Here is a 12,533-nt window from a genome sequence, read left to right on the forward strand (position 1 = left end):
GGTGGGTGTGGGAGTAGGAGTGGCAGGAGAATACAGAAAAGAGGGGATGGGTGAACGGACGTGGGTATATGCAGACGAGAGGGAGAGACAAAGAGAGACAAGGGAAAGAGAGACGCATCGAGGTCGAGGGCATTCGTTTGATCGAGTCCGTTTTCCCACGCGCTTCTCGCGGCGGCCTAGCCATGTTGAGAGACGTGCTACGCGTCTGCGAGTGCGTCTGCAGTACACGAGCACGCGTACCTATCACAGTGGCTGCTGTGCGAGTGCTCGTGTTCGATCGTGTGTATGCCCTCTGCAAGTTGCTAACTACGGAGAGATATAAAGAATGTATACACGATCGAGCCCCACGTTGAACAAAAATATATTCATATTCCTCGGTATCGACTATCTACAAATTGGATACATGTGGGTATATTGGCAACAATCCAGTATGGCCCGGTATCCGATTATAGATGCTGTTCTTATTGGGCATGACGCGCGACACGCGTCTCGTGAGCTGGAAAGGTGCTAAACCTGCTCGTGTATAAAAGCCAAAGAATTTTGTTGGATCGCCAGCTCAGTTTTGTTCTCTCATCCTCAGTCACAGTTCTGCATGGTCCGAGACGGTGATCTTTCTTCCATATTAATGGGTGTCGCATCCAGCAGTCATTAGCTGCAGAACCTACCGTTACGGTTTTCCACTGCCCCCACGATATATCGCTTTCATCAATACAACTTTGATGCTAGTAACAGTAATAATAGTTGCCTGCCCGCAGAGCTGCATGTCTATAGTGCCTACGGTCAGCTAGTCACGGATGGTGGGTTGGCTCTCGTAGTCACTTAACCTTACTTTCTTCCGAGTGCCAACATCAACATTTAAGTAAACTCCCAGCTCCAGCCGCTCTTATGCATTCCTGGTGGCACTATGGATAGGCTCCTAACATACAGCATCCGTTTCTTGTGGCGGTAAGCCATGTCTAGGATTTCACTGAGGATTATGAGCGTCACACTGGTTTGGATTGAGTGTTCAAGAGTTTGTTCGTACCTCTTATTGGGTGTTGGTTGTATAGGAGACTAAACGTCCTTTCGTGTGTACGTATGATGCACTATGCATGGTTACCACCAGTCCTAGTCAGGGTACGAATATCTAACGACTTGAAATTCATCGCACGAATGAAGGTAAGTACATCATTGATTTGCATTGTATATATGCATTTATATACTGGGGCATGATGCTGCGTCTAGCATCTGTCGCATGTACGAGTTTATCCTCCGAAACATCTCCCTTTGGAGCAGCGTTTGTGGTGTTTAATTAGGTGCAGAGTATATGTAGAATAGTTCCGGGACCCGTGGATAGCCATGGGAGACAGCTTGGCTTCCCACAAAGAAATGCGCCTGAAGCGTGCCTTGTTGCTGGGAAAATTTCACCGCCGCTGACACTCCTGCCGCCCTCTTTTTCTGCGTCGCTGCAGACAACAAACCTGTCGTCTTCACTGGTGGCGGTGGAGATGTCTCCCGCTCATCTAAGTCGGGCATGGTGACTTCGATTGGTGTCGAGTTGTCTGTGAAATGTTAGGCCCCGCTCGGTAACAGGTTAAATTAAATTAAGTTAAATTATTTGGCCGATTAGGAAGGTGCGAGGAGCTGCAAAACCTGGAGATGTGCACGGTAAAACACCAGTTAAAACTTGGTTATCTGGTACTTCTCGCACCCTCCTGTACTGGTGTCCCTTTACACTACCTTTATAAAACATTGAATTTGCCTTTTGTCTTCTCCTCTACCATGCACTCTAACATTGTGCCTGATCCTCGTCACTGCATTGAACTTGCCCTCTTAGAGCTCCCAACATTCAAGGACACGATGGAAGAGCATGAGCACAGTTTGTTTGCATAATCTCTACGACTCACTGTGAAACCTAGGACAACTGACAATAACTGACAAAGTACTCGGTTTAACTGAGCTGGGCGCGCCGGGTTTTTCACGCCTTCCTAATTCGGCCAAATAATTTAACTTAATTTAATTTAACCTGTTACCGAGCGGGGCCTTAGTGAGATGAAATAGATGTATTCCTTTAGTAGTCACAGATATATGCTAGGCTGACAAAGACGGGGTCCTTGGGGGTGTCAGCTTCGCAGATGGTGGTTACGGAGAAAGGAGTCCCATGATGTCTGCCACCACCCATGCATGCGGCGCAGCATCATCACCGGGAATAGACGATACCGACGACAGCGATGAAAACATCGATAGCATTGAGGGCAAGATGGGTTATGCAGACTACAATAACATTGAGGATTTGGTCTTACCAACCGATGAACGCACGAGGGCCGCTGGATCAGCGGGGGAGGACGACGCCAGAGAGGAAGCTGACGTGGCAGAAGCGATGGAAGTGGTGAGCGAGGGCGAGGTGCCGGGGCCAGCGACAGCTCCGGAACATAATGTGATAGAGTTGTCGAGTGACGACGAGGGCACAAGCGCCATAGTAACTCATTGACGAAGCGTGATAGACCTCACAAAAGATGATTCAGATTATGGATGGTAAAGTGGGGCGTCCGCGATGCTTCGGCTATCGAATACGATACACCATGGGTTCAGTTACTTGCAAAATCGAGGTGCGTGGTTCGCGAGCGGGAGTAAACGAGTAAAGAGCAATTTTGACGTACACGAATTTGGACGTTCGACGATAGACTATCCCCTGGGCGCGCCAGCAAGGAAGAGCGCGAGAGACGAACATCGATGAACGCTGAGCGCTGAATAGTCACATGTCGTTGATATTGAAGCAAACCAATTAGCACGGTACGACCCCGTTGGACACTCACACAGGTTAGTGCCAGAAAGTCGTTGAATCCGGAAGTCTGGTGCTGCGCGAGCTGTGGTATACGGGGCGGTTGCGGGGTTCCCAAACAAAGTCAATTGCATGTGATCTAACCGCGTCGCGTAGATTTCATAGCCCCCCTGCACCTGAGCTTATCTATAACCTATTCCCATTCCCTGTGTTCCCCGGCAATATTCCCAGTTTGAGCACCTCGAGTATGAGCAGATCATAGAGTTCATCGAATGTTTTCGCGACTTTCGTGAAGATATCAGCATTATCCAACCGCTGCGATCTTCACAGATAAACAGGCAGTTATACGATCATCTGAGCACCCCAACTCAGCAAGGCCAGGGCATTACATCTACGCGCCCATGCGAAGGCTTTCTCGTTCTCTTCGCAGAGGACAACTAGCGCTAACGAACGTTTCTCTTAGATGGATAGCCGGCCACGAAGGAGTGGCATGCAACGAGCAGGCGAATCTAGAAGCAAAACTTGCGGGAAGCTCTCTGCAGCAGTCCAGCCCAACGAGTCCGCTCCCAGCATTCCTCCGACGAGACCCTTGCAACGCAGTGCTGCCGCACTAAAGCAGGAATACAGGACAACACCATACGCGCGATGGAAAGAGCAATGGCTCAAATCCGAGAGGAGTCGTATCCATAGACTCCTCCCTCCCCTCAGGCAAATATATGAAGTTGATTAGTTCTTTCTCCCGACGAAAAACGGTTGTCCTAATGCAGCTGCGTGCCCGACGCTTCCCTCTGAATCGACACCTCCACCGCATCGGGAAAAAGCGACGCTCCGCAGTGTGAATACTTCCCAGACCGAGATGAAACCGTTCGACACTTCCCCACCGTAAGAACAAAGTTATGAAATTCGTAGACCAGACCGGGAGACTTAAGTCTACATTCGGCTCGGTACGTCACACGCTATACTCAGGAAAATAATACTGCTCTCTAGTCAGGACCGCCGAAAGGCGCTATCTTCAGGGCTCGGGGTGGAGACTTGCATCACAACACAACATCGGACATTGGCATTAGAGTCCCCAAGAACAGGCCTAGCAGGCTACAGCTGAGCCAGAATCATCACACCACCCTCCACTATCATGTACGAAGACAAATACATAGATTAGTCCCACTTTCTTCACAGTGGCCTGGGGAACCTCGTCGGAAACGGGGTGACCAGGGGGGGCCGTCCAATGCCGAACCTGGAACCCTCAGGAGCTGAGTGGGATCGGGAAATGGGCCCTTTTCATTCGTCTCGTAGAGTACGTGTGTATCGTCCGACATGGGGTGACCAACCCCGATGGACGCAATTGGAATCATTATAATAATAATAATAATAATAATAATAATAATAATAATAGTAATAATAATAGAACAATTTGTTTTAATCTTTTTAGGAGCTGGTCTTGATCCCAACCGTGGCTTAGTGGGAGCATTCTGGAAGTAATAAGCACTTTTGTGTCTATCGATGTGTAGACAAAATAAATAAAGAAGAGTACTATCTATTTGCGACAAGCAGAGAGCAGAAATACAGTGCAATGGGATGTATGGCTCCCACCTTGCGCTAACGAGGACGGTGTTGAAACCGGAAGTCCGGCAATCGCGCTCGTCTGGCTAGGTACGGCAGTCCGGCGGCAAGTCGCGAGGGGTTTGGGGGTCGAAGTCGAAGTCAAAACCACGGTCGGCATTGGGTCAGCATGTTAATGTTCGTCTATTTAAATGTACTTGGGTAGGTCAGGGCCAGAGTAGTACGTCCAAATCTTCGAGACGCTGTGAGCATAGTATTTATGGCGATAGTCATCGGATGGTTGTGCTCCGTGGTGGTACCCAGATGGTAACGGAGGGCTCGGGACGGTCCGTTGGGTGCGGTTAGCACCGCAGCCGCGCCTACCCTCCCCTCTTGTGCGGATCCATCTGTATCCACTCGTACGTACTCGGAGTACCGGCCGTGGTCGGTGACTGCCTCATCTCGGTTTTTTGCAATGGCTGTCTGAATCCCCACCTCTGCACGAGGTACCGCATGTTGATAGAACATGGGCTCGACTGAGCCTGGTGGAAGATCAAAACTATGAACAAAGTTATGCAGCAACGAGCGATGACGCGAACGGCCGACAATATGACGTGCGATGTGCCTGAGGTGCTTGAGTAGCTGGTGTGTGTCTGGGAGCGAAGCCAGCCTGGTCTCCGCGCTATGGAAGAACTGCTGGACTAGCAACGTTGCCTGTAGGAGATTCGCGTGAGCCTCGAGTACCCCCGTAGCTGTTCCGTACATTGCTCCGAGGGACGTGCCGGCGGCGACACGCTGGACGCTTGTGATCCGCCGAATCATCTCTAGTGAGCCGCGCTGTGCATAGGACGAGTTGCCCACGAACGGCGGTATAAGCCATGTATCGCAAGCGTAGGGTGTTTTAGGGAGGGCTATGGCTTTATAAAGCTGCATCGTCATTTTGGCTGAAAGGCCCATCGACACTCGAGACTGTCGACGGAACTGCATGGCATACGCCATGCCCTTTTCCACGGCCGCCACTCCCTGCGCTTTCCAGCGCAACTCTCGGTCGATGACCACTCCTAAGAGCTTGTGTGGCGACTCCGACTCGATCGTGTGGACAAATTGTATTAACAGCATAGTATTTATATATCCTGGACTGAGAGGGGGACTGTATGGATGACGGGCGAAGCCAACGTCTTCAGCCGAAGAAAGACTGCATCAAAGAACACTGATTCCCAAGCGCTCACGACTACGACTACATACACAGCACAAATCACAAGCTGGTCGAGAAGTCCCGTTCTTTATATCCTATGTTTTGTAGCTGTGTAAGTACCAGCGGCCACGGAAATTGGACGAGATCCGCCTTGCCAGGCACAGCTTCAACCCACAGCGGTTTATCACAGGTTTTGAAATCTTCGCAGCGGATGCAAGTGTACTCGAGTTTGGTTTTAATCCAATCCTTCCCTTGGCGAGGGCTCTCGGTTGTTGTGAACTTGAGATACTGCAAAGTTCCATTACATTTAAAGCACCTCCAGAAGTCGATTCCCCATGGGCGCCAGGTGAAGTTGGAGAGGGCGAGCATTTTGGACTTAGTCCCCTTGAACACTCGCTGGCCCTTTTGATCATCATATTGGTTCCAGACCAGTACTGGCGGAACATTATCGAGCGACATATAATCCTCGGCGAAGGATTTCACGAGGGCTTCCCATGGTTCCAAACCATGGATATAAACATTGCGTACGAATGCCGCGAGCGGGGCGTCAACTTGCCGATCAATGGTCGTTTGGCCGCCAAAAGCGAGCACGAAATCAAATAGAGATCTGTCGCAGCGATGTTAGTCCGGGATGCAGGTAACAGCCAAAATCTGCTCACTGGCTGACCAGGCTGCGAAGCCTCAGAAAACTGGCATGGTTGCGGACGCTTGGGCCACAGCTAAGGAGGACAAGTCCACGTGTAACTTTGAGGCCGCGCGACACAAGTCCATCCATTTGGACGAGGGTATCCACCAATTTGCTCCCACAGGTGAATAGTATCAGCTGCTAACTAAGCTCAGTGTCCCAATGTTAGAAATTGATTACTTACATCGGTAATTGGAGCACTCCTGAGGCTATCGTTGTTCCCTGACACGACCAAGTCTCCTGATTCGAAATCACAGTGTGTATCAATGTAAACAAGGACGTCGGTCTGATATTGTTTTTCGCCGATCCAGGCCAGCTCGTCTTCTTTGATACACAAAACCTTGGCCTTCGTGTCCGGTAAGGGATTGATTACCATGTGTAGCTATTTAGCATGATAGATGATCAGTTATGTCATCCCAACACTTAGGCAAGGCCGACCTTATCCTGTGGGATTTCTTCTTCAAGGAAGTATGTGATGATATCCTCACATAAATGTCTGTCTTTCCCCCAGGTCGAAAATGATGCCCACAGTGGACCTCGAGAGCATTTCATAAAGTTGCGGTATTTGGAGTGGGAGGCTGTAGTGTACTGGTAGTTTCTCTAAGCGGTGTTTTCATTTGACCTCAGCTGGTTATGCTTACCGGAAAGGGCTTGCGCTCATTCTTCAAGCATCGTGGGCACTTGAAAGATGCTTCATCGACCTCTATACACTTTAGGCAGGCCTTCCCGCCATTACTCCCGCAAACAACGGTCTTACAGTCAATACACGTCCATAGCTTGCTGCCGGTGTCAATATGACATATATCGCACTGATACTGTTATGTTAGCTTCCATTACGATGATCTTCGTTGAGAGGGTGAGCATACGCTTTTTTTCGCAGCAGGAGTGGTATGATTACTATGATCCATGGAGGTACCCAGGTGGTGCTGGTGAGAGATTGAGCTTGAGATATGCACAGGAATCCAGCTCCGAGCTAAGATTAAAAGAGATTTCCCACCCCATGTAGGCTCGTGACCTGTCTCTTCTTATGCGGCCTAATAAGGCAACGAGCCAAAGGGCTCTCGCGTCAGAGAGACTGGGACACTGGTAGATAGGAGGATCCAGATTCGTACTCGTATATCTTCTAGAAATGCCAGGGGCTGCCAGCATTGCCCCAGGTGTCATGTTTGCTTGAGGCTCGGTTGCTCCTGGGCCCAGAGTTTCCTATGCATGCGGTGCTGCATTTTAACACCCTGTTGGTGCCAACCCCTAGGAATATTGAAACACCTGTGGAAGCACCCAAGCTTGGAACAATCCTAGTGTGATATCATGCAGAATGCTTCAAAAGGCTTAGCCTGTGCATGTGAGGAAGCATAAATGTTTGTATAGACTCGAGGTTTTCACTTCCTAATTGGGCTGCTAGGATCGGTGTTGCAAATGGGAGCCATAATCCCAAGAAAAGAAGCTGAAGGGAATCTCATAATTGGCCCAGTGTCCTTCGTAATCCAAGCCTAGGCACAAAAATTTGTACTTTAACTCAGACGAGTACTGGGAAGTCTCAATAGTTGACTGGTCATTTATGCATCGATTTGGCATCTTTGCAGAATAATGGATGCCTACCAGCCGAGTACTTATGTCTTTCTTGATATCAGTGAACCCGCCACTGTCAAGGCCTTGACCCGTCTAAGTTGCACTTGCCGGTTTGATACGTTAGTAACGTTTATACACTTAACAGCTGCTTAACAGCTCCGCGCGCCCAATACTTACTGTATATGATGTAGGTTGTACTCCACTTCATTGCAGTGAAGACCGTTATTACACGGTAGCAGGCCATGCTGCGCACCGTGCGGCACTACTCTACTAGTTCACATTTTGGATATGCTGCGTCTGGCGAGCTGTCCAGTTCTTACAAGACTAGAGCTGACTTTTTTCGGACTGCCGCAGGATGACTTTTCAGCTCGAGCGCGTATTAATCATTGTCCGTGTCATCGTCAGGGCCAGAATTTTTGGCGTTTGTCATTTGTCCGGGGTGCAGGCAATTGCCCCCTCATTTATCCGCTGGTCTTCTCGTCACCTGTACTTTGCCAACTAAGTAAGCTGACTGCCAGATCACTATTTCTGGCCCGACATTATTGCAGCCAGCGCTCATAGAGGATCTGTGGAAACAGCGAACGCACAAGATATGGGAAACCATCGTCAAACCGAGCATCATAAAAGTACCAGAGGAAGCTCAGCTCAAAAATACTGCACTGCGCTGGGCTGAGGAGGCCGGCAATGGGCCTACGTATCTGCTTATCAACTGGGGTGCAGCGGCTGGCTACCACATCTGGGCTGGGGGAAGAGGGATAGAACGGTCAAAGTCGACGGTCCCGACGACGGCCCCCATCTGCCTCAACGGCGCACAGCCCGACGTGCTCGCCGTCAACTTGTGTCGGCCGCAACCGCAGGAGTTCCACCGGTATGTTTTTCGGGCCATCCCATGCATCGCCGCAACGAACGGGGGCATATCACGCCACACGGCAGCCACACGCACCAGTGCAGCCTTCGGCAAAGCTGCTCTTGGAGTGCATGTAGTCAGAAGCTATCAGAGCGTTACAGACCGATTGAGAGGTCATACACTCCGCTCTCGTCTCCTCACAATCGCTGCTCAAGTCCCTTACACCCCAAACAGGAGATAGCACAAGAGCACTCGTTGTGGCAGTGGAAGGTGATCAAGCGACCAGTCTCACTCTCAGGGAAGCGACCGCCATGCAGCGCTCATCAGTGTCTGAGTACGTCAGATCCCAGGCATCAAAGCCAACCTCAAAAGATGGGCACTACCAAAGATGCCGGAAGCGGTGGAGGGCCTTAAGGGGCCGGCAGGTCGGTACGAAATAAGGGAGAAAGACACGAATATCAGTCACGGAGCCACCAGACAAGATGCATCGGACTTGCCTTGTCAGATGGCAGACAACAGCAACCGTGGATAGCAGGCTATATGGGACCGCTGCTGGATAAAGGAGGGGTACATCCGGAAACATGGAGAGAGAAGATGCACTCAAATGCAAGGGCAACCCGCTTCTAATGAGGCGTGATACGCGTGCAGACGCGCAGAGTTGGCCCTGCAACCGACGCTGTCACAGCTTCCTCTCTACAGAGCGCCGCCCCACCAGGCGAGCGACGCGGAAGCGGATGGCACGGAGCGATGAGACATGGGCAAGGTCCCGACTGATCACGGCGTTGTGGCAATGCGAGGGTCAACCCACCCTACAGGAGCGTGATGTACGTACACGCTGGGATGACCCTGCAGCCGACGCAGTCAACACTTCTTCTCTAAAGAGGGCCGCTCACAAGTGTGAGCCACCCAGAAGTGGACATCGAGGGCTATCCACAACGGTGGTGACGGAAAGAGGGAAAAATGCGCGGTTGGGTTTGCCTCGTGTCGCATTCATCGGACCCTACTTCTCACGTGACTCACACGGTCCGGCGCACGTGTCGCGCGGGGGAAATGGGAACTTTTTTGGTATCGGTGTCGGCTCGTGTCGGCGGGTGTCGGCGGGTGTCGGCGCGAAACAGCGACGTCACCGCTGCGGGATGCCAAAATCATGTGACGCGTGACGAAGTCGCGTCTCGCTTAGCGTATTCCAATGATTTTATCGCCCATATTCCAATTCGGGGAAATGCCGCTAGGAGCGGCGGCAAACCTTGCTCGACCACTCTTGTTGGGAGAAAGAGGGAGAATACCGACCTCTTTTTTTTCCTATGAAACGGAGTGCTCGATGTGCATATCAACATATCCCTAATATATACACTTGATTTTGAGTGCCAGTCTGCCACAATACCCGGGGCCATATCCGAGTCCTTGGAAGGGGTAATGTAGACGTCCATAATTCAGCATCAGTTCGAAGCCTTGAAACTCCCGGAAACCTGCCTCCTAACCGTATATATAAGAAATATCAGCTTTTGTTTGACAATGGTTGTGCCCCAACAAGAATGTCTTGGCTAAGTCGCAGCAGTTGACACAACCATTTGCATTTTGACCTGAGCGTCCGTTGTAGTATATAAGGGTTGCGTTTGCTCGGTCAGCTGCCCCAACAGAAAACTCAGTGCTCAGCCTGCGTGAAGAATATACTTCGCCGACGAGTGCAGGGTACAAAAGGCTCCAGCATCCCAGAGCAACACATGTTATATAAATTATCGCTGAATTTTGCTATGAACGCGAGCGCGTCTGCGCATTTGTATAAGCGTCGGACACTAAGAAGAGATAGTTATGGCATGAAAGCATCGGGAATTCTACGACCCAACGCGTATAATAGATATTAAGTCACAAAAGTCGAGTAGAAGGCCATAATACTGTCGCAAACCCCGAGCCTAATCATTCCACAGACAGACACTATCTACAAGTACAGGAAGTATTTAGAGTCTACAGTACTTATACTAGCATGTGCTATATAAGCACTATCGAGGCACGGAAAATCCATTAGACCGCGCAAACCCTCTAATGTAACAGTTTATGAGCTGTTTTCATCTCGCTCTGCTTCATCTTTCATATTATATGATTTTCTTCGGCTCGTGAGTCAAGAGAGCAGGCTGTACAGGAGCAGCACTCTACGGACATAAATTCCGTATCTCTGAGTTATCATACAACGTGCAGATCTCAGGGAAGTTAAGTTCCGATGGGCTTCAGCGTATTCCATGATCACCAGAACTGGAGTACTTATAGCTACCACAGCACGCGAGGTACATGTGGAAGTTGGCGAGCCGTCCCATTCCTTCGACTCGGACTTCTGCATGTTTGATCATTCGACGCATAGGCAGGTTAACACTATAACATCATGTTGAGAATATAATACAATAAATGATAACGCTGTGGAATACAGAGTACATCATCCCATACAGCAAGGGGCTGACCACATTATCGATTCTGTCTTCGCTACGCAAGTTGACTTAATGTTTCATCTGTATGCTCACATAGAAGGAAGTGCAGTTAGCAAGATAGTCAGCGTTCTTTCATGATTTACTGGCACAGCTCAGTGATATTAAACGAGCATAACAGCGGTCCAAGCTGTCGCCGACCGGTGTGGTTCATGTCGCAACATTGAATGATCAAAGGAATAGATAGGGGCTTTGTTATCTATATCAAGCTTTTGTTTGTACTTATGTGGCAGGCGCGCTTTTTCCACGCAATAAAGGGGTGACAGAAACCTTGTCAAGCAAGGTAATGCACATATTCGACGCCCCAGGCACTCGTGCTTGGGCTGAATATAAATTTCGTTCTCGTCCGCCTCGTCTCTTCGTCTCGTTCCCATTTCCCTTTCTCTTCCTTCCTATTCCTCGCGTCTCCCTCTTTCTAATCCTTATTCTACGGCTCATACACCATTTGCACCATCTTTCCATCGACATCTACTAGCGAAACCCATGGAGCCTCGAAAGGCTAAGTCCATGCCCAAGAACACTGAGGACGACTATGTCATATGTCCGTCGTGTCCGGAGGAGACGCTCCTCTACCCTGCGATCGTTGGTGGTAGGAAGGCGACGCATTATGGCCAGTGTCATGTCAAGGTACGTCTCTACGTTTCGATATGTTTTCTTCATGTACTGACCTCTTGATTAGTGTTTCAAGCCGCACCCGCGCGACAAGGACGTCTGGTATTTCTACGAGCCAGGAAGCTGGCTTTTCCCTTTTTCATTGGTGATCAGTACGTCGCTCACGATATAGTTGTTACGATAGTTCCAGCCACACACTGCATCAACGATTGATACATATACATACACGACAAGAAAACCCTGGGGGAGTAGCCCGTTTAGGGCAACTAGGTCATACGAAGGGTCGGCGAGCCGGAGGTGAGCCGAAGAAGTTCCAAGGGGTGCTTCGGGAGCCAAAAATGTGGCAAGGGCTGGCCGGTGGCCCCTTGAATGCACTAGAAAGAGTCACGTGATGCACAATCGGCGTGCTTGGCGAAATTAATCCAGGCTGATGGAGTTCTGGGCATTTCTGGCTGCACTCTCCTACCCAGATGGACGGTCGTGTAGTGTAGCATTAATCCCAGTATACTAGTACTATTATTAATTCTAATTACTATATAAGGTTTAATCTCCGACCCGATCAAGAAAACTTTTGAGCGACGACTACACGACCGACCCTCTGGGGGAAATTGCAGGGGCCGGCATGCTCGGCTGGCTCGGCTATGTCTAAATTGTGCCCTCCGAGCTGGCTGCTTGGCCGCTGATACAACAATGCTGTCGACTTCACGGACGAATGCATGTGAATAATCAAAATTAGAAAACAAAAACGAAGGAGGAAGTGCGAGGACTCATCAACAAAAGACATAACTACTGGGGACTTGGTTATGTCGGCCGGCTTGGGATCCCTTATTTAGATATAGCCGGAGCCT

The 12,533-nt window shown here is 49.9% G+C and overlaps 4 protein-coding genes across 4 annotated transcripts; 2 read left to right on the forward strand and 2 right to left on the reverse strand.

Annotated features, from left to right (window-relative positions):
- Window positions 1-2,143: 2,143 nt before the first annotated feature.
- Window positions 2,144-2,730, forward strand: CONPUDRAFT_78281 (uncharacterized protein; the record flags this gene model as incomplete). The annotated part of the gene is made up of 3 exons (XM_007777515.1): window positions 2,144-2,458; window positions 2,521-2,588; window positions 2,664-2,730. 3 exons carry the CDS (start codon window positions 2,144-2,146, stop codon window positions 2,728-2,730), a joined length of 450 nt encoding a protein of 149 aa, XP_007775705.1.
- A 1,774-nt stretch (window positions 2,731-4,504) lies between these two features.
- Window positions 4,505-5,419, reverse strand: CONPUDRAFT_160382 (uncharacterized protein; the record flags this gene model as incomplete). The annotated part of the gene is made up of 1 exon (XM_007777516.1): window positions 4,505-5,419. One exon carries the CDS (start codon window positions 5,417-5,419, stop codon window positions 4,505-4,507), a length of 915 nt encoding a protein of 304 aa, XP_007775706.1.
- Window positions 5,420-5,447: 28 nt separating this feature from the next.
- Window positions 5,448-6,162, reverse strand: CONPUDRAFT_140630 (uncharacterized protein). The gene is made up of 2 exons (XM_007777517.1): window positions 6,155-6,162; window positions 5,448-6,102 (listed from the first exon to the last, which is right to left on the reverse strand). Exon 2 carries the CDS (start codon window positions 5,952-5,954, stop codon window positions 5,556-5,558), a length of 399 nt encoding a protein of 132 aa, XP_007775707.1. The 5' UTR covers window positions 5,955-6,102; window positions 6,155-6,162; the 3' UTR covers window positions 5,448-5,555.
- A 5,286-nt stretch (window positions 6,163-11,448) lies between these two features.
- Window positions 11,449-12,234, forward strand: CONPUDRAFT_86012 (uncharacterized protein). The gene is made up of 2 exons (XM_007777518.1): window positions 11,449-11,700; window positions 11,753-12,234. Exons 1-2 carry the CDS (start codon window positions 11,557-11,559, stop codon window positions 11,855-11,857), a joined length of 249 nt encoding a protein of 82 aa, XP_007775708.1. The 5' UTR covers window positions 11,449-11,556; the 3' UTR covers window positions 11,858-12,234.
- The last annotated feature ends 299 nt before the right edge of the window (window positions 12,235-12,533 follow it).

This window comes from Coniophora puteana (assembly GCF_000271625.1).
Source record: "Coniophora puteana RWD-64-598 SS2 unplaced genomic scaffold CONPUscaffold_22, whole genome shotgun sequence".
Lineage (NCBI taxonomy): Eukaryota > Fungi > Basidiomycota > Agaricomycetes > Boletales > Coniophoraceae > Coniophora > Coniophora puteana.